Below are 21,887 nucleotides of genomic sequence, written 5' to 3'. Positions count from 1 at the left end.
TGGGAGACCAGAGTTCAAATCCCCACATAGCCATGAACCTCCCTGGGTGACCTTGGGCCAGTCACTGCCTCTCAGCCTCAGAGGAAGGCAATGGTAAACCCCCTCTGAATACCGCTTGCCATGAACACCCTATTCTTAGGGTCGCCATAAGTTGCAATCAACTTGAAGGCAGTTTCATAGCCACTTCCTGGCCATTGCTATTTTGGCAAGATTTAAGGGCAGCGGTGGAGGAAACGTTTTTTTTAAAAAAACTGTACAAATAAATAAATTATGGTGTTGTAGCACTATACCTCTCTTTCATTAGTACAGATCACTAGAAAGGGTTAAAGACTAAAAATAATGGGTCATAAAATTATGCTTTTTGCAAAGATTATATATATATATATTTTTTACAATAATTTTTATTCAAATTTTCATAAAACATAGAAAACAAAATCATAAAACATTCAAAGACAAAAAACAAAACAAAACAAAAATGATTAAACAAAAAAAAATAAAATGTTGACTTCCCATTTGTCACAGATCAAATCAGTTATAGGTCTACAATATATAACAATCCTGTCTCTTAAATCATATTATAAAATCACTTTCCTCCAGTAGTTATCTTAATTAATCATCAAATCTCATAAACATTACTTTATTCTTTCCACAAAAAGTCAAAGAGAGGTTTCAATTATTTAAGAAATATATCTATCAATTTTTCTCCAAATAAACATGTCAATTAATCCATCTCGTTAATAATTATAATAATCTTATTGTCATAACCATAGTCCAAATAAACATTTCGATTAATCCATCTCATCAGAATCTGTTAGGTCCAATAATTTCAATAGCCATTATTCCATTATCCCTATTAGTTCCATCTTCCTTCTTCAATAGTCCTGTTAAGTCCAGTAATTTCAGTGTCCAATCTTCCATTATCAGTATTCCATAATAATCTTGCTGTTGTAGCCATAGTCATATAATAAGAGTCTGATGGGAATTTCCTCTATCCCAAATATTTTCTTGCCATCCATTCTGAATAAGTTGCTGAAATACTGTGTTCTTCTTTTTTACAAAATGCACTGGCTCATCTCTTAAGAGTTTTTCCATTGTCACATGGCTGCAGTTAATTCCATAGATTTTCTCTATATCAAGCTCCATCACGTCATTCCAGTCCAGAAGATTATCCAAGCCATTGATAACTTTATCTCTAATATCTTCATTAATTTCTTCAGAGATAACGTTAAATTCCAAACAGTAGATTTTATTTCTAAAATCCATAAACTCCAGATCTTTTTCCAATTCCACATTTGTTCCAATCTCCAGGGCTTGTATCTTCCCTTTATTTTTTCTTTTCTCATCTCTGATCTCATTCTCCTCTCTCACAGGATCCCCTATTTCTTTAAGCTCCTGCGTCATTTTGCTCAGTTCAATTTTCAGCTCCTTACTACCCTGTCGCAGGGTTTGTTTCGTTATCTCAATCTCATCCATTATTTTCTGAAACATAATTACTTCCAGATTCTCAGCCACTTTCTTGATTGCCATTTTTAAAACCACGAAAACAAAGCAAAACAAAAATAAAAAAGAGCCACTTCTTATTTCAGCAACAATTGGGTTAATATTCCAGGCTTGATGACATCACAGTATAAACAGAGCAACCTGCCTTATCTCTCTATGTTCAAGAATGCAAAACAAATTTAGTTCCCAGCATCAAAACAGTTAGTGGCGTCGTGAAGAAGCAGATTCGTCAAAATAAAATAGACCAAAAAGAGAATAGTCCCAGACAATATAATATTCCTCGGAATAGAAATCAGGAATAGAAATCCCTCTTCTGTTTATTATCTTTAGAATGCACTTCCAGGACAGCTTTTTGCGACAGAAACAGAGATAAGCTGTTAATTTCGTGAATAACAGAGAAGAGCTATATCTCACCCAGAAGTTGTCCAAAGCCGATCAATCTGACAAATCTCCTTTCGCTGCAACAATTTAAACGAAGTAAAAAAAATAATAGAAAGAAGGGTGCTTGCCTGTTAGTCCGTTCTCTCTTTAAAGAAAAGATAAACGTATCGCTTAAGCAGATAGAGCTTGTTAGGAAGTCCGTCCGGCATTGTTGGCTGGACCTTATCTCATAAATTAATGAAATCCAGTCCTCCCAACAAAAACAGGCTTTTGAGGTTGATCTCTACGTTTCTCCCTGCCCGGGAGAAATTTCATCAGTCAAAAAAAAAATGTTCTGACTGATTTATATCTGAATAAGCTTCTTTTGAGGCGGGAACCCGTCCCAAAAGCAGGCACAAGCGAAGTCACCCTTCCCGGAAGTCCGCTTTTTGCAAAGATTATAGTGAACAGTTATTGCTGAACTGGAATTTGTTCACCAGCATGACATGTTACTGCCCATGTCAAAAGCCTGCCACTTCTAAAGAGACAAGTGCAGTGCTAAAGGCTTCTACAGCTGTGGAGATTGTGGTACTCTTCTGTTGTCCTGGAAAATGTGATCTGAGAAAATACTGAAAAACACAGAGAAAATACAGGATGGCAATGACTGGATGGCAATAATGGTGTGTGGACACCCCATAAAAAGAGAAAAAGAATGAAGTATGGCAATTCTAAACTAAATCCCTTGTTGGAAGCACCCCTGACTCCATTGAAATCAATAGTTATAAACCTTATTTCAAAGGCACTGAAATTGGACCTCAAATTTGTAAAAAAAGCCAATTGCAAAAACAAATAAGCACACTTCAGTCCATTGAGTTCATTGGGCTTAGGCATGCCTAATTCTTTTGTTGGATTATAGCCAAGGAACTACAAAAATCCTGGATATTTCCTTTATAGGGGTTGGGTTTTTTTTTAATTTTGGTCCTGTCTCTCATTCCGTCATTCCCCTTAAATGTCTGTTGCTTTGCCTTTACTATTGTAAAGGTACGATGGCATTGAAAATGGTCTGAGGAGTGTTTGAGTAACTGTGAATCTGGGAAAATCACATGGAAAATACAGTGCCTTATTTATTTATTATTTATTATTTCAATTTATTATTTCAATTTATATTGCAAAACTAATCAGACCCCTGACCAATGCTCTCGTATTACTGAATTACAAATGGTACATTGTAAATTTGTTCTGTGTGATATTTTATTTTGAAACACTGAAACTCAGAATCATTTGTTTTATGTTGGGAAATGTTTGTAAGAAACATAAAACACTGAAACATATTGCTTGCATAAGTATTCAGCCTCCACACATTAATAGTTGGTAGAGCCACCTTTCACTGCAATAACAGCTTTAAGACTTTTGAAATACGTATGTACCAGCTTTGCACAGTGTTGGAGGGATTTTGGCTGATTCTTCTTGGCAGATTCACTCCAGGTCGTTCAGGTTGGTTGGACGTCGTGGATGGCAATTTTCAAAGAGCACCACAGATTCTCAATGGGATTGAGATCAGGACTTTGACTGGGCCACTGTAGGACATTCATCTTTTTGTTCTTGAGCCATATCAGGGTTGCTTTGGCCTTGTGCTTGGGATCATTGTCCTGCTGAAAAGTGAATTTCCTCCCAAGCTTCAGTTTTTTAGTGGACTGAAGCAGGTTCTCTCGCAGTATTTCCCTGTATTTTGCTCCACCCATTCTTCCTTCAATTTTAACAAGATGCCCAGTCCCTGCCGATGAGAAGCATCCCCACAGCATGATGCTGCTGCCACCATATTTCACTGTAGGAATGGTGTGTGTTGAGGCATGGGCAGTGTTAGGTTTGTGCCACACATAGTGCTTTGAGTTTTGGCCAGAAAGCTCTATCTTAATCTCATCTGACTACAAAACCTTTTCCCACATCGTACCTGGGCACTCTCATACTTTCTGGCAAACTCCAGACATGCTTTCAGATGGTACTTTTTGAGTAACGGCTTCTTTCTTGCCACCCTCTTATACAAGCCAGTGTTATGCAGAGCTCTTGATAAGGTTGACTGGTGCACCATTACTCCACTCCCAGGCACTGAACGCTGTAGCCCCTTCAAAGTGATTGTTGGCCTCTCTGTGGCTTTTCTCACAAGTCTCCTTCTTGTTTGAGTGCTGAGTTTTGAGGGACGGCCTTTTCTTGGCAGTGCCTGGGTGGTGTGATGCAGCTTCCATTTCCTGATCATTATTCTGTACCCTTTTCCTAATCTACACATTTGTATTACATTATCTCTCACTTCTGTAGAATGTTCTTTGGTCTTCATTTCCCTTCAGATCCATAGCCCGACCAGTGATCCTTCAACAGTAGGGTTTTTATCCTGATAATGTGACGGCAACTTTAATGGTTCACAGGTGGAGGCCAATGGTAAGGTAACTGTGTCCTCGATAGGGCAATTTATTTCATCTGTGTAAACTGAGAGCTTCCACAGTACAGGGGTTGAATATTTATGCAAGCAACATGTTTCAGTTTTTTATGTTTCTTACAAACATTTCCCAGCATAAAACCAATGCCACCTTACAATAATTGATTTTGAGTTTCAGTGTTTCAAAATAAAATATTGTACAGAACGAAATTACAATGTACCATTTGTAATTCAGTAATATGAGAGCATTGGTCATGGGTCTGATTACTTTTGCAAGGTACTGTATGTAAATCTGCCATGACATAACCCTGATATTGATAACAGAGACAGCCACGCAGATGTAAATTACTTGAGGGCATGACTCCAGTAAAAGTCATTGTAATCAAATACAGTTTTGAGGAACCTATCTGTTTATTTTCTGAAATGCAAACCCCTCCCAATTTAAACACTGTTTTGTGAGGTAAAAGAACTATTGAAAATTAAACCTACCCAATCTGAGACAGTTTCATAATGAAATGTTGAGATAACGTAGCAAGAGTTGTAAGACAAGCTGAGATGTTTCTAGTGCGAGTGAAAAGCAATTTCCCATTTCGGCCATACATTCTGGTTACATAAACTGTGGTTTATGAACCTGCTCGTGACAGTTGAGGTGACACACTGCTTATCTATGATTCTATCTGCTCCCATCCCTGCCATGTGCTGACATCACTGCTTCATTTGGCTTGGTTTAAAGCACAGTTTCCCATTACATACTAAATGGGAAACTCTGGTTTATTATCTGTTAATTAACTAACCAGAATATTAACACAGGATCAGATGTCAGTACAATATGCCACTTCATCTATCAAAGGGGATGCTGCTGTGGGAAGGATCCAAACCCAGAGGTAGAGTTTCAGAAACCCTTCCTTGCTGCTTTGAGCTTGGTCCATATGTTACCTCAGCAATGTGGTTGCTCTCTCCATGGCTGGCTTCTTGTTGCCAAGGTGAGATATAAAACCTTCTTATGTTGCAGCCCACATTGCATCTTCTATCAGCAGTACCTACAAAAGGGCAAAAGACTGTTGTGATGCAGCCTTGCTACACATGTGGAAGTTTTGATATGTTACGGTGGTAATGTGGGAGCCAGACATGGAATGGCTTTGTGGCAGCAGCCACACCACTTAGGCAATGTAGAACAGAGCCTTGGTGTGGTTCTAATGGGCAGGTTTGAAGACTTCAGCAACAGGGATGGGTCAAGAAGAGATTGAGATGGGAGTCTTTGCATATTGGCTCTTTTGTAACAGCTGCTTTTGCTGCTAATAGCATGATACTTAGGCAATATATGCTTCCATAACTGCCTCTCTCTCTTCCAATCCCTCTGTTGCCAAATATGCAGATAGAAAGCCCTTTGAGTAAAAGGGGATAATAAACAAAATGGTCTCTCTATCACCGTGGAATCATACAAAGCAAGGCAATCCTAAACTACTAATTTATATTTGTGTTAATCTGAAAAGTCAAAAGGTTGAGTATTAGGTTGGCTAGTTTCATATAATGCCAGTTAGCCATGATTTTTCTACTCAGGTTTAAATTAGTGTTCTTCTCTGATTGTATATTTTAAAGTGAGAAAAACATAAGGAAGCCCCATATCTTTACGACCCTTTGTGCTAAGTGTTCGGTTGGCTTTTAGGGATATGGAAAATCCTTTGGAATAAAATAATAAATAATCTAAAGCTAACTTTATGACAGTGTTACTGCCTCCTTCCAAACACTTGCATACCACCTGAAGTTGCTATTCTCTCTATGTTCCTATTCACCATTTGAAGTACCAAAGTATTTTTTGGCTTCTTTCCACAGAAAATATCAGGTCGCAGCACTTTCCACAGAAAATATCAGGTAGCGATTCAGATAGCGATGATGAGTCACAGGGACCAAAAGGTAAGAATGGTCACCAAATGTGACACTACCTAGAAATATTTTTATTGATGTGTCCCACTAAAACAAGACTATTAAAAAGGAAGACTTCAGGTCATATGTTATTAAGAAGTAGCAAAAGGAATAGGCCGCTTTTTGATGAAGTGCTTCGTGAAGATGGGAAAAGTGTGTGTGTTTTGGGTGTTAAGATGAAATGTGGGCTCCTTTTCCATGGCAGGGAGGAAGGCTACTGATGGGGGGGGGCTCTGCTGTGGAGGAGCCCTAACCTCTGCCGTATTGGGCAGTAGCTACCATAGGGCCTGGAAATGGGCTTCCAGTTGTCGGGGTAGATCAGCCAAGGATCTACTGGATCCTAAGCCAATCCATAGCCAGGTGAGGGGCCAAAACTGGCCCCTCTACTGTGCCAGCGTAGAGCTGGTGCAGCCAAACACCTCTCCACCTTATATTCTGACTGACAGAAGCTGGTAGAGCTTTGGATGTGGCAGTATCCGCGCTGCTCTGGTTGTCCCCTGGGCCAGGTTAGGATTGTTCTTTGTCACCCTGGGCTCTTTCTGGAAGGGGGGATATAAATTTAATAAATAATAATAATATTGGGTTTAAGGCAAAGGTGAGGTTTGAATCAGGGACTTCCTGATACTTAGCTCAGTCTTCTTAGCTGCTCTGTCACACCAAAACCATACTCAAGAACATTTCAGCTGAGTTGGGTTTTCAATCAGATTGATATTGAACTTGTGATACACTACCACAAGAGATTAGAGACAGTTTGATTAGTTTTTTTCTCTAAGCAACAGACAGGCTTACATAGTTTTGCAGATACTGAGCTGTGAACCAGAAAACTCCAGCCCCAGAACTCTGCTTAAGCTATGAAGGAAATAAGATTGTCTAATATAGGTCCCTACAGTGAGAAGGCAGTGTGAGATGTTGTATTGGCTACATCTAGTGTAAATGTCAGGAATCTGGCCGTCTGTTTTAGCTAAGTTGTCAGAGTAATGTTATGGAAAAACCCAGTCCCAGATCTGGATTCAAGTATGGCTGCCTATGATCTTAGTTTTACTCCACTATAAAGTTGATTCATTGAGAAAAGGTGCAAGCAGATCTATGTGACCTATCAGAGAAAGCTCAGAGAAAGCTCTTAGAAAGCGACAAGCTTAACAGGCAATCAGTGGAAGTGATGAAAGATTTGGCATCCTGACTGAGGAGTGGATCTGGCCCTTTGCTTTCTGAGCCAGTCAAGGCTCAGGAGAGATTTTAATCTTCCCTGGCATTTATTCATGTGTCTAGGATATACTTTGATATGTAAAATGTCAGGCCATTCAGGTCTATGAAAGTATCCTTTCTTTATATTGTAAATCAATGTAACCCCACCTCATAGATAGCCTCTCAGAGTGTAGCGTGTGTTGCTCTCACAGAATAAGGAACAAGAAGAAAGGTAAAGGATACTGCCGACTGCCTTTTGAAATAGTAGAAGTCACTTTGTGAATTACATGTTTTTGTGGAGGCTTTTCTGTTTGGTATTAGGTTCATCAGAAAAATTGCCTGAGTCCACAGGCTTTTATTTCACTTTCTGTGACGGTGGTAGTTTCATTAAAACTTTAATTCAAGAAGAGCTGTTTTGGCTTGTTACATTATGTGCTGATGTTCTTTTTGGCTGATCTTCTCCGTACAGGCACAGAAAACCCGGATGCTCAAGAGGAACATGAACAGAGCAGCCAAGAAAGCTGGGTGCAGCGTATGTTTATGGCTCTGGTGGGCGACAGTGCCCTTTTCACCACCCGAGAAGGGCGTGCGGGCAAAGTACATAATTTTATGCTGGGCTTGAATCTCAACACGTACTATCCATATTCCCCATTGGCTGGCCTTGGTACACAAGAATCTGTTGAGGAAGATGAAATGGATACTGCGGTGGCAGGTCAGTACACGTACTTCCTTCATTCTGCTGCCCCTCCCATGAAGGAGACTGATCATGTGAACCGCAAATGTTAAATGCAGCACAACCCTATGCATGTTTATTCAGAAGGAAGTGTCACTTTTGGTGAGACTGGCTTCCAAATAAGTTGGCATAGTCACAGCTTTCGTTTAATGAGAGTGCCTGTAATTAGGTTCCTTTATTATAGGGGCGGGGAACCTTTTCCAGCTGGTGGACCAGATCCATGTGGACAAAGTTAAAGTGTCAGCAAACCCTGCTTTTGGCAGGGAGGTGCATCTTTACTGCCTGAGCGAACAAGTGACATATATGGTGTCAGGCATAGGGCAGGTGGGGAGAACAGCCTCTCAGGCCAAATTATGAGCCCTGTTGGGCCTAATTACGTCTGCAGGCCAGATGTTTCCTTACTGCTGTTTTATCAGCAGGGCCCTGTTCACACATTACATTCAACAAGTATACAATCTGTACCTGGGTACAACAAACAGTTGAGCTGTACACTTGCACAGTTATTCACATGTATTATTTGAGTGTACAGTTTATGTACCTGCAGTTAAAAATCTCATATTATCCTATTGATGCTTAGAACCAGGATCTCTAAGTAGCAATTATTCCTTATTTTAAAAGTCATTAGGTAAAATGGAATTGCTTGTCATCATGGGATTATAAATTATGTTTAACAGTGCAATCTTAAATGTGTCTACTCAAAAGTAAGCCCCACTGAGTTCAGTGGGACATACTCTTAGGTGAGTATAGAACTGCAGCTTAAACATTCAAATAACACAAAAACATCTAGAAAAGCATTTGTTAATACAAATGCCTCTTTCGAGTGGCTGTCTCATCATTTCCATCTGTGCTCTGCTAAATATTTTTTATCTGCTTATAGGTGTTTATAAATATCTAATCCTAATATTTGCAGAAAGAATAAAAGTGGACATCTATCTTAAACAGTAGAATGTTGAAAAATGGTAGAGGGAAGTTATTGGGTGACAGTTTTAAGTTTTGAGTAGATCTTTATACAACTTTACAGCTACACATCATGTCATAGGAGGACAATATGTGCTTTTGGGTGGCCTGTTGGTTGTCCAGTTCTGGTCCATTGGTACCACCCAGACTTTCTTTCTTTCTTGGTTTAGACAAGGAGTGCACTTTCAGTGGTATCAGTTTGCATGTCTTTTTCTAGGGTTGGTTCATGTGTGTCTACACCTCTTGGTATTTGCAACACCGAACAATGACTTGCAAGTGTGAGTGGGCCAGGACAGGTCTTGTACCACAGACAGAACTTTCATATCACCTTGTCCTTAATGCTTTGTAATGGAGCTTGTTCGTCTGGTGTAGAGTCATCACAAGGCATCAACAGATGTGCATGTGATCTTGACTGATAACCTGTCTGTGGAAATTAGATCTATGGTTGCTTGATTATAAAAGGAAGTCATCTCGTCATAATGCTGCTATCACATGAAGGGTATGAATGTCTGCTAATCCTTTTGAAAGAGGCTGGCCCCTTCTCTGTTTGTCAATCCGGCTATAAAATCTTTTGGCTGATCAGAATATCCTCTTCCCTCTTATGCAAAGGAAAAACCAAGAAAAACACTGTGACTCCTCTCATTTCTTTGTAATCCCTTTTTGGACAACAATCTCAAAAGTGTTAACACTATTTTATTTTTGGAACATCAACTACTGGAAATGACAAGGTCCTTGGATACAGCTGATTCTGGGCTAATTTCTGCATCTGAAACTTAAGAACATAAGAAGAGCCTGCTGGATCAGGCCAGTGGCCCATCTAGTCCAGCATCCTGTTCTCACAGTGGCCAACCAGGTGCCTGGGGGAAGCCCGCAAGCAGGACCCGAGTGCAAGAACACTCTCCCCTCCTGAGGCTTCTGACAACTGGTTTTCAGAAGCATGCTGCCTCTGACTAGGGTGGCACAGCACAGCCATCATGGCTAGTAGCCATTGATAGCCCTGTCCTCCATGAATTTGTCTAATCTTCTTTTAAAGCCATCCAAGCTGGTGGCCATTACTGCATCTTGTGGGAGCAAATTCCATAGTTTAACTATGCGCTGAGTAAAGAAGTACTTCCTTTTGTCTGTCCTGAATCTTCCAACATTCAGCTTCTTTGAATGTCCACGAGTTCTAGTATTATGAGAGAGGGAGAAGAACTTTTCTCTATCCACTTTCTCAATGCCATGCATAATTTTATACACTTCTGTCACGTCTCCTCTGACCCGCCTTTTCTCTAAACTAAAAAGCCCCAAATGCTGCAACCTTTCCTCGTAAGGAGTCGCTCCATCCCCTTGATCATTCTGGTTGCCCTCTTCTGAACCTTTTCCAACTCTATAATATCCTTTTTGAGATGAGGCGACCAGAACTGTACACAGTATTCCAAATGCGGCCGCACCATAGATTTATACAACGGCATTATGATATCAGCTGCTTTATTTTCAATACCTTTCCTAATTATCGCTAGCATGGAATTTGCCTTTTTCACAGCTGCCGCACACTGGGTCCACATTTCCATCGTGCTGTCCACTACAACCCCGAGGTCTCTCTCCTGGTTGGTCACCGCCAGTTCAGACCCCATGAGCGTATATGTGAAATTAAGATTTTTTGCTCCAATATGCATAATTTTACACTTGTTTATATTGAATTGCATTTGCCATTTTTCCGCCCATTCACTCAGTTTGGAGCGGTCTTTTTGGAGTTCTTCGCAATCCCTTTTTGTTTTAACAACCCTGAACAACTGCCTCCCCTGTGCCAATTTAGTTAAAAGTTAAAGCAGACGGAACTATTCTGCATTAAGTATGGCTGTGCTGAAAGTTCTCAAAATAGTTTCCCTCTGTGACTTTCCTTAAACTCACCCTTGAAGAGACAGCAAGCAATTGAACCATTAGGGGAAAACTTCTCTCATATCCTTTGTTTCTTTAGTTCAGTGTCCTTGGAAAAAAGTAAATAATGTTTCTGGCAACTGCACTGTACATGTTTAAGCAGCATGTTGTGACAAGAAGCATCTGGAAATAAGATGTGAGACTAAGATGGAATAATCCTAACCCAAAGTCTGGTTTTGTATGCCAAAATAGTAATTGCACCAGAGAACACAGTATGACTTATAAATAAGTATGACTTAGGAAGATGCGGTTAGTTGAGCCTTAACCTGGAAGAAGAAAAAATAAGCTGTAGCATTAGAGAATGTTGATCAGGATTTTCATTTTAAGCTGTTCAGAGAACTTCATGTTATGGGGCAACATACAAATGCTGTAAATAAATAAATTCAGTACAGGATCTCTGTGACATGACAAGATTTCTTCTAATTAGTATAAAAATACCTATACTTTGCTCAAAGGAATGCTAAGGTACTCCTTCAGAAACACCATGCAGCTCCTTACATTGATTATAAAATATACCTAAACTTATTACTATACATTTACTGTACAGAGGCCTGGCTCGAATGATCTTTCAAGGCTTCATAAACCACAGAGAAATAAAAACATGGTGATCTGTTATGGACAGTCATTCAAGGCTTCATTCACCATGGTTTATACAGCCAGGAATGAACTCCTCCGTTGCCCCTCCTCTCTTTATCTTGTGTGCCACTTAAGAGCTTTTTCGTTTCTGGTTTGTAATAAGCCAGAGGTTCCTGTTATGTTGAACTGAGGGACTCTGGGTTAATGTCAGTTAATACCCCAGGATCTGATCCTGCCAGTGCTTCAGACTAACAGAACTTATTATCTTTCTCTGCTACTGGGTCTACTTTTTAAAAAATAACAAGAACCTAAACTTACAATAGACAGTATTGGCAGTAATATGTAGCTTTATTATTTAATGTATTTGTTGCTTATTCTAAGTCATAAATATTTAAGAGGAGCTAAAAATAAAGTATAATTGAGTAATACCCCATCCCTCAACTGCTTTAAAATAATTTCTTGACTGTTTCTATTCTAAATTCCTCAACAATCATCTTGTTTGTTGCCTAAAATGTACTGTGAATTTTAGTTAACTCCTAAATTTCATACTATTGTAATACAAATGCCTTTTAAAAGAAATGTGTGTACCCAAGCCAATGTGTGTGATTCCGTTGAGTTAAATTCCAGGTTTTTTGTTTGTTTACAGGGTGGACTTGGGGAATTTGTCATCTTGGTTTCTGTTCTCCATCTGCAAAATGGGAACAGTACTAACCAGGTTTCTTGGCAAGTTGATTGACATAAAGAAATACTTGTATGCCCTGTCGCAACAAGCAAACACAGAATGAAACACAGAAGCCCATTGGTTTTAATGTATTTAAGCATGCTTAGCCCATGTCTTCACCATGTGGTATAATGGAAATCTAAATACGGTTTTTCAAAGATATTTACAATGTTAAACAAATTATCATTCTACTCATAGGTATAGTTCAATTTTTGCTATTTATGAAATGCAATGGGATTTCATCAAGCAGACCTTTGAGACTGACAGTGTTTTGTCCCAATGCTCCAATGTGCTGGTAACATACATAAAGTAGTGCACTTGCATGAAACATGTGCATTTTTAAAAGTTAGCAGTCATATTTGTATGCTGTCCCTCTCTAATGATCCTATAATGGCATACATGGGGTTTTATTATCACAAGAACACTGTGAGGCGTTACAGGCTGAGAAATACTGGCTGGCCAAAGTTCATTGCCAAGCCAGGATTTGAACTCTGGTCTTCCTAGCACAAGTGCAGTACTCTTGCTACTATTCTACACAGGCTCTCATTAGCAAAGATACCCTAATACTTTAATGGAGCAGAGATATTTTTACAGCATCTGGAATTCTGTTGTGCTTGTTTGAGAGCCAGTGTGGTGTAGTGGTTAGAGTGTCGACTGGGACCTGGGAGACCAGGGTTCAAATCCCCGCTTGGCTATAAAGCTCACTGGATGGCCTTGGGCCAGTCATTGCTTTTCAGCCTAACCTACCTCACAGAGTTGTTGTGAGGATAAAATCAGGAGGGGGAGGGTCATGTTTGTACCCCACCTTGAGCTCCTTGAGGAAAGGTGGGATATAAATGTAATAAACAGAATAAGAAAAATACAAGTAACAAACAAGAATGAAACAAATCTTTAACCCTATGGATATTCTACTTCTGTAGTAGTCAGAGGCAGCATGCTTCTGAAAACCAGTTGCCGGAAGCCTCAGGAGGGGAGAGTGTTCTTGCACTCGGGTCCTGCTTGCGGGCTTCCCCCAGGCACCTGGTTGGCCACTGTGAGAACAGGATGCTGGCCTAGATGGGCCACTGGCCTGATCCAGCAGGCTCTTCTTATGTTCTTATGTAGTTTAGATAATGAGAGGAAAGGATTTCTGATGAATATATAGAGCACATATGTATAACCAGGTTGGACATAATGAGGGAGATGAAAGGCAAGAATATGTGAAACTAAAGCTTGCTGATGTATTACCAAATGATGATTTGGTATTACATGTCAACCATCTAATACAAACCACATTGGGCTCATCATGGTGAAAACATAGACTAGTTACAGTATTTGCTTAACATCAGACAATAGCTTAGATACATTTAAATTACTTAAATTCATTTAAATTAGCATTTCAAGTATATTTTATATATATGAAATCTGTTTTGATTATATTCATTAACAACTGAAAACATTTGTCTCACTGTTACTAGATCCTGATGAGTTTGTCAGGATAGATGAGCCGTTGGATGTAAAGAGCAAAAAGATTCACATTGTGGATAGTGGACTTACATTTAACCTGCCATATCCACTTATCTTAAGATCACAACGAGGGGTTGATCTTATAATCTCATTTGATTTTTCTGCACGTCCCAGTGATTCCAGTCCTCCTTTTAAGGTGAGTAATCCAGACCAAGGTCATGCATGGGCCTGGATTAAATGCATACGTATAATTTTAGTTTTGAAGTCACTTCTGGAAGCATTATATATATTTATTGCTAAATAAAATATGTGATAAAAAGACTGGGGACCGGGGGAATGACTGGCCTATACTGGACATTTGCTGCATAAATTGAAAAAAAAGTATCTTGCCTACCAAAAATATATATATCCCTTGATAGATTTGCCAGCTGTGGGGAGCCTCCAGCCCACATTACATCTGACAGCCATCTGAATTTGGCCCGCAAGGTCATTTTAGGCAAACCAAGCCCACCTGTTGCTCATCTTAGCACTGTAGGTGTTTAGTGCTAAGATCAGAGATAGCCCTCTGCCTGCTATTAAAGCACAGGCCACATTTCTCTTATCTCCACTTTTAGTTATATTTTTCCTGTGGTTTGATCTTTAAATCACCTGATGTGATATGATGTCAGGTGACTGACAGGTGTGCAGCCCACTCACCCAGAGGGTGGGCCAGTTTCAGATCCAGACCTCCCACCAGATCCACTTCTCCACTCCTGGCTTACATGTATATGTTGTAGATCTGAGGTATAGTCAAAAGTACTAGATACTGTTACATATTATATTTGCCCATTTTACACACCTTTCATGAGCTTAAAAGTGAAAAGAATATGTTATTTTTTTCATAAGTTTAGAGCAGTTGTGACAAATCAGTGGCCCTCCAGATGTTGAACTCTTCTGACTTTTAAGGTGGTGCAATGGAGGTACAATATAATTAAAACGAAACATAAACCCAATGCAAACATAATGCTCCCAATCCCATAATAGTGATTACGACTTCAGGAAAGCCTCAGATCTCCCTCCCTCCCCTCCCCTCCCCTCCAGATCTACATGGTGCAGCATTAAGCCTGTACTAATGGTCATGCTAATCATGGTTAGCTGAAGCAATGACAACCATGGTTAGAAATGAGGTTGAAAACTGGTTTGCATCAATTATGATTAATAATAATATTGGTATAGATGTAATGCTGCACCATAATCAGTTTTCATAATGGAACTGGGGAAATTCAAATGTGGGAGGGGAAGAGAGAGAGAAACAAGTGTGCCTATCAATAGGATGCTCCCAGTCTCCAAAGCACTGGGCCACATTGTATTCACACAAGGTTTAATACTCCATGAAACACAAGTGCTCTCAATTGATACTTGTCTCCTCTATTTCTTCTTCTCCTCATATTGTTGGATTCTTCTCAAGTCCTTCATGAATCTTGCTTGGAAGGCACAGAGGGATGAGAAAAAGTGGAGGTGTATCATTTACAGTTCTTTTACTTCCAACAATGGAGATGTGGATTCTTATTGAATTTACTATGCAACAGTCTAGCCTCTTAACATCTTCAAGACAGCATAAGGAAGATCTCACTTAATACTTTTAAGATAGCGGGTGATGTAAAGATGACACAACAGACTCTTAAAACAAATGGCATGGCCTTTATGAACATGGGAAGAATGTCAAAACTGGGAAGTAAGCCATAAGTTTCTATATAATTTCCAGCACTTGCAGAGCAGTTGCTTTCATGATGCAGGGGCATTTCTCTTATACCTGTTTTTATTTTATAAAGTTCTACTCTTTTTCAGTCAGTAACAGCCTCAGCTGCTTTTGAGATTTTTCACAGTTGCAGCCAAGCTAAGCTCAGTGACAGTTTTCCTAAAGACCCAGTTAGGCTCTTAATATTGCACTAATACTAAAAAGTTGGCATTGTGGTATGCAAAGTCAGATATCTTCTGCTAAATTCCTGGAGTTAGTTTCTTCTAGTCTTGATGTTACTGTGGGAAAAGGATAAAACAATCTCTCTGCTGTTGGGTTTTGAAGAATGAAGTAGACTAGTATCTCACAGTTTTTGGCAGTTTGCCATAAAGAACCTGTGAGAGACCATCCAATATTGTAAGAAGCATCCATTACCTACTACCTCATTTCCATCAATCCCTTTCCACAGAGGAAGTGCTATATAAGAACTTTTTCAGACAGAAGGCATGTTTTGTAATGATGATGAGTTGGATCCAACTAAGTCATTGTGCAAGCGGAATGACTTCCACTCAACACAGTGGAACTTCTCTCTTTACTGTCTCTGCATGTTCCCTGCAACCCCCCAAATCTGTTCTGGGTGTCCCTCCAACCCTCAGGAGCAGATTTGGGTGGTGTGAGCAGAGGAGAGGATGGGGAAATCATTCCATTCACGCAATGACTGTTGGGTTCAGCCGATGTGTGAACAAAAGGGGAGGGAATGCACTTGACATGGAGCTGCCTTTCTTGGTGTCAATGCAACAAAGCACATAATCCTGCCAGGCAAGCATGTGGACTAGACCATTATCTTGCTGCCACCATACTTATGCATTACTGTCATGTTTTTTATCTCCATTCTGCATAAGTGAGGTGACCACAAATGTCATTTCTGTTGGTCCCAACTTTCTTTTTAATTATATCCGTTTTTGTGTCAAAATATAAACCTTTGGTTTCTTCCTAGGAAATCTTACTTGCTGAAAAATGGGCCAAAATGAACAACCTTCCTTTCCCCAAAATAGACCCGTACGTTTTTGATCGTGAAGGCTTAAAGGAGTGCTATGTCTTCAAGCCCAAGAATCCTGCTTCTGACATAGACTGCCCAACAATTATTCACTTTGTTTTAGCCAATATAAATTTCAGAGACTACAAAGCACCAGGTCAGTAGGTAAAAAACTAAAAAAAAATAACCCTGTGTCATCTAAACAGCTACATCTTTCTACATGTGTCTTTCCTCTTAATTATGTGCATGTTTTTTGAATACCGGTGTACATGCTTTTGTCCTATCTGCTAGAGGTCTCTGCTTCTTACAGAAGCAGAGAAAGGGTGAAAGGAGCTGTTTTGTAGCTGCTGGAACTCATTGAAAAAAATACCTCTTTAATGGACAGTGAAGTTCAAATGCCCTCATACATAAATAAGAAACTGTTCATTATCACCTATTTGTTTAAATCAGAAGTTTCCAAACTATGGTCCTTTGACCACTGTGGCTCACAAGCGGTATTCAAATGGTCCACAGAAAAGTTGTGGAACAGTTAAGAGTAGCTGTATTTGGCCCAGGGCTTGATTTTTTTTCTTCAAATGGTAGAGATTGACACCCGATTATAGAACAGGCTAGCAAGACCTTCTGCTAGGGACTGTGATTTTCATAAAATGGTTCTGGGGCAGCTGCCTAATTTCCCCCCCAAAAAATTCAAGTTAAAAGTGCTCTTCTAGTAGCCTGGCCTATGGCCCTTGATTTTCACACTACTGCACTGGCTTTGATGAAGATGCCACTGTTGAAGAATTTTTAAAATTAAAAGATGAGTTATAAATGTGTTTTCATTGGTAGAACAATTAATCTGTCAAGAAGACTCCAAAATGGTCTGTAGGAAATCCCCCTGCAGGTTTATTTATTTGTGGCTGGCTCCATCTCGAATGCGCTAGACAAGTAACAAAATTAAAAACATCCAGCAAAACAATAATAAGCTGCCATCATATTCATTGACATTTCCTTGCCTTTCTTGATCTAAACTCGAATCTGATCTAATTCCAGTCGAAGCATTGGGTGGTATCCAACAAAGTAGTTCTGTTAGCATAAGAATTTCCATTTGAGCAATGGAACTTCATCTCGCATCCCCTTGCACCCCCAGAACAGATTTAGGAGGCGCATAGGGAGAGAGGGAGGGGAGAGTTAGAGGAAGTTGTGTTTCACAGCCAGAAGTCCTTGCGTTACTGGAACTACTTAGGACACTGCATAGTTGTTAGAATTGTCAATATAAACTGTTCTTTAAAAGAGTAATGAAAGGGAGGGAAGGGGGTGGGGGAGACAGTGCCTTGCCCCTATGAGCTTGCAAGATAAATTCTAATTTGTACAAACATACTACTACTAAATAGACATTAAACTGTTCTAGGTACATCTACTATACAGTTTGCCCTGTGAAATGCTGATTTCTTTGTGGTCTGCTTATAGGTGTTCCAAGGGAAACTCTGGAAGAAAAAGACTTTGCTGACTTTGATATTTTTGATGATCCTGATACACCGTTCTCCACCTTCAACTTCCAATATTCAAATGAGGCTTTCAATAGACTGCATGATCTAATGGAGTTCAATACTCTCAACAATTTAGATGTATGTATGATGTACAAATTTCTTAGTTGCTTCGAGGAAGTGAAGTGATGATTCTTAATGACTTTTGCATCCTCTGTTTACAGACTTTTATAGTTGCGGTACCACATCCCTCTGAAGTCTGTTTATGCTTAACGAATGCTTTTAGTTAAAAGCTCTGATTTTTTGTTTTTTTCATTTGTATTTCACAAAGGAAACACTGCCAATTAACATGATACAAAAATTGCCTGTAAAAGGAGGAGCCGATACACTTCTAACAGTATGATTGTATCTTTGTTATCCGTGAAGAGTTCACGGAATGTGTTGTTCTGTATAATTGGATGCATTCTGCAAACAGATTTGGGTGCAGCGGATAACTGTGAGGCTTCTATGTGGCAGCCCCATGTAGAGCAGCTGAAAGGCCAACAGTGGGTATGGTTGTCCATACCCTGACCAACCAGTACAGCAGCCAAATGGGACTGACCTGAAAGAAAAAGATGACATCTGATTGTATGGAAGACAGCCCTGTTATGAAAGAAAAATAATGTTATTTAAAAAAGAGATGGGAGACAAAACTAAATTAGAATGTGAGGGCTGACAATACTTTCTGCTACCATGGAGCCCTGGTAGCAGAAGGGCAGAGTGGAGGCACAAGCCCTCGTTGTGCTGGGTAGTTTGTTAGGCTGCTGGGAAACATGCTTGCTGCAGCTCTGATTCATCCCGAGTAGTGTGGCAATCACACTACAGAGCATGGGGGAGGTTTGGGAGGGGAGAAACTTTTAAATTTTCCAGTCGAGGTGGTGGTAGTGCTGTAATACTAAACACACACATGTACACAATATTTTGTTGCAGGTCCCCATTTGTACATTTTTATATATAATATGTACAGTAGGGCCCCGCTTACCGGCGTTCCGTTTTGCAGCGTTCTGCTGATGCGGCAGCTTTCAGTTAGGGGAAATTCCCTGTTTCAAAGCCACTTTTGCGGCATTTTGCAACATTTTTGCGCGACGCGGCCCATTATAGTCAATGGGTTCCACTTTACGGCAATTTCTGTTTTATGGCGGGGGCCTGGTCCCTAACCCGCCGTATAAGCGGGGCCCTACTGTATATTATTTTATATTTCTGTGGTGTCATTCCCTCCTTTCGCTGACCAGTGCTTCCCAATAATTCTAACATTTTCTTTTTTTTTTTTCAATAATTTTTATTCAGATTTTCATAAAACATACAAGACAAAATCATAAAACATTCAAAGACAAAAAACAAAATCAAAAATAGTTAAACAAAAAGAAAAAAAGAAAAAAAAAAAAAACAAAAATAAAAAATAAAGAGTAAAATATTGACTTCCCATTTGTCAAAGATCAAATCAGTTATAAGTCTATAATATATAACAATCCTGTCTCTTAAGTCATATTATAAAATCACTTTCCTCCAGTAGTTATCTTACTTAATCATCAAATCTCATAAACATTACTTTATTCTTTCCACAAAAAGTCAAAGAGAGGTTTCAATTCTTTAAGAAATATATCTATCAATTTTTTTTTCCAGATAAGCATATCGATTAATCCATCTCATTACTAATTATGATAATCTTATTGTCATAACCATAGTCAAAATAAACATTTCAATTAATCCATCACATCAGAATCTGTTAGTTTCAGTAATTTCAGTAGCCATTGTTCTATTATCTCTAGTAATTCCATTTTCCATCTTCCATCTTCAGTAGTCTTGTTAAGTCCAGTAATTTCAATATCCAATCTTCCATTATCAGTATTCCATAATAATCTTGCTGTCAAAGCCATAGTCATATAGTAAGAGTCTGATGGGAATTACCTCTATCCCAAATATTTTCTTGCCATCCATTCTGAATAGGTTGCTGAAATACTGCTGTAAAATCATATCTCTGTTCTTTTTTTCAAAATACACTGGGTCATCTCTTAAAAGTTTTTCCATTGTCACATGGCTGCAGTTAAGTCCATAGATTTTCTCTATATTGGGCTCCATCACATCATTCCAGTCCAGAAGATAGTCCATGCCATTGATAACTTTATCTCTAGAATCTTCATTAATTTCTTCAGAGATAACATTGAGTTCCAAACAATAGATTTTATTTCTAAAGTCCATAGACTCCAAATCTTGTTCCTGTTCCACGTTTGTTCCAATCTCCGGGATCTCCTCTCTCACAGGGACCCCTATTCCAGTCTCCAGGGTCTCCTCTCTCACAGGGACCCCTGTTCCAATCTCCGGGGTCTCCTCTCTCACAGGGACCCCTTCCAGGGTCACCTCTCTCACAGGGACCCTTATATCTTTAATCTCCTGCTTCATTTTACTCAATTCAATTTTCATTATCTCAATCTCATCCATTATTTTCTGAAACATAGTTATTTCCAGATTCTCAGCCACTTTCTTAATTGCCATTTTAAAAGAAAAATATAGGAAAACCACTTCTTATTTCAGCAACAATTGGGTTAATACTCCAAACTTGGTGACATCACAGTATAAACAGAGCAGACAGCCTTATCTCTCCAATAGTTAAGTAAACAAAATGCAGTTCCCAGGATCGAAACAATTAATGGCAATCGTCAAGAAACAGATTCGTCAAAATAAAATAGACCAAAAAGAGAGTAGTCTCAAAACAGTATAATATTTTTCAAAATAAAAATCTGGAATAGAAATCCCTCTTCTGTGTATATCTTTAGAATGCAAATCCAGGACAGCTTTTTGCAACAAAAACAGAGATAAGCTATTAATTAGTGCGTAGCAGAGAGAAGTTACGGCTCCCCAGTGAGATGTCAAAAACCGATCAATCTGGCAAATCTCTTTTAAACAGCAACAATTTAAGTCAAGTAAAAGAAAAATATAGAAAGAAGGGTGCTTGCCTGTTAGTGCGTTCTCTCTTAGAAGATAAGATGAACGTTCGCTTTAACAGATAGAGCTTGCTGTTGAAAATCCGTCCCACCTTCGTCGGCTGGACCTCGTCCCATAAATTAATGAGATCTGGTCGTCCCAACAAAAATAGGCTTTGAGGTTAATCTCTTCGTTTCTCCCTACCCGGGAGAAGTTTAATCAGTCAAAAAAAAAAGAAAAAACTGACTGATATATCTGAATAAGCTTCTTTTGAGGCAGGAGCCCGTCTCAAAAGCAGGCACAGGCTAAGTCACCCTTCCCGGAAGTCAATAATTCTAACATTTTCAAACAAAAAAAATATATTATCCACAACAGAAACAACTTGACATATACGTCAACATTTTCAGAGCTTAATTACCTTTTTGAAAGCAAAATAAATACCCTTACTGGAAAGGGGTCGTGTTAGCTAAGATGGGAGAAGAATCAAGCTTATGTGTCATGCTGTTGTTACATTATACTACAATGTAACTGTGCATGTTACTTGGAAATGTCTGCCAAAGTATAGCCCACATATACAGGCAAGCTACAGGCTGATGATTTCTTCAGCTAGTTGGGAAGGGAGGCATCGTTTTTCTTTTTCAGCACTAGTGAGCACCTTTTTCTCTGCAGCCAGTGGGGGACTTAGAGGGGAAGAAATAAAGAAAAAAAAGTTCTGCATTGAGGATATTGCCTGCTTTGATTGTTATTGGTTGTTAAGCCCAGGAATTTGAGAGCTTCAACAAATAGGTGAATGTGTAAGATCGTTTTTCCTTCCTTGCATCTGTGTAAATGCTGGGTAAACAAGATGTTGAAACTAAAGATGCTTTATATTGAGAGGGAAGCTTAGCAGAATATTTTTGGAATGAGAAAGATTTAAATTGATGCATTTTGGTTCTCCTGCCAAAAATAAGCTATTTAG

The 21,887-nt window shown here is 39.2% G+C and overlaps 1 protein-coding gene across 6 annotated transcripts in view; it reads left to right on the top strand.

Annotated features, from left to right (window-relative positions):
* Positions 1 to 21,887, top strand: part of PLA2G4A (phospholipase A2 group IVA) — a 177,558-nt gene that overhangs the window by 148,905 nt on the left and 6,766 nt on the right. For all 6 annotated transcript variants that reach the window (XM_061634012.1, XM_061634009.1, XM_061634010.1 and 3 more), the window contains 5 exons: positions 6,125 to 6,205; positions 7,869 to 8,111; positions 13,764 to 13,948; positions 16,467 to 16,662; positions 17,952 to 18,109. In XM_061634012.1, coding sequence (XP_061489996.1) covers positions 6,125 to 6,205; positions 7,869 to 8,111; positions 13,764 to 13,948; positions 16,467 to 16,662; positions 17,952 to 18,109 — 863 coding nt within the window. The remainder of the gene's footprint in view (positions 1 to 6,124; positions 6,206 to 7,868; positions 8,112 to 13,763; positions 13,949 to 16,466; positions 16,663 to 17,951; positions 18,110 to 21,887) is intronic.

Source organism: Rhineura floridana, chromosome 6, assembly GCF_030035675.1.
Source record: "Rhineura floridana isolate rRhiFlo1 chromosome 6, rRhiFlo1.hap2, whole genome shotgun sequence".
Classification (NCBI taxonomy): Eukaryota; Metazoa; Chordata; class Lepidosauria; order Squamata; family Rhineuridae; genus Rhineura; species Rhineura floridana.
Note: the sequence above shows the minus strand (reverse complement) of the source record. Positions and strands in the feature narration are given on the sequence as shown.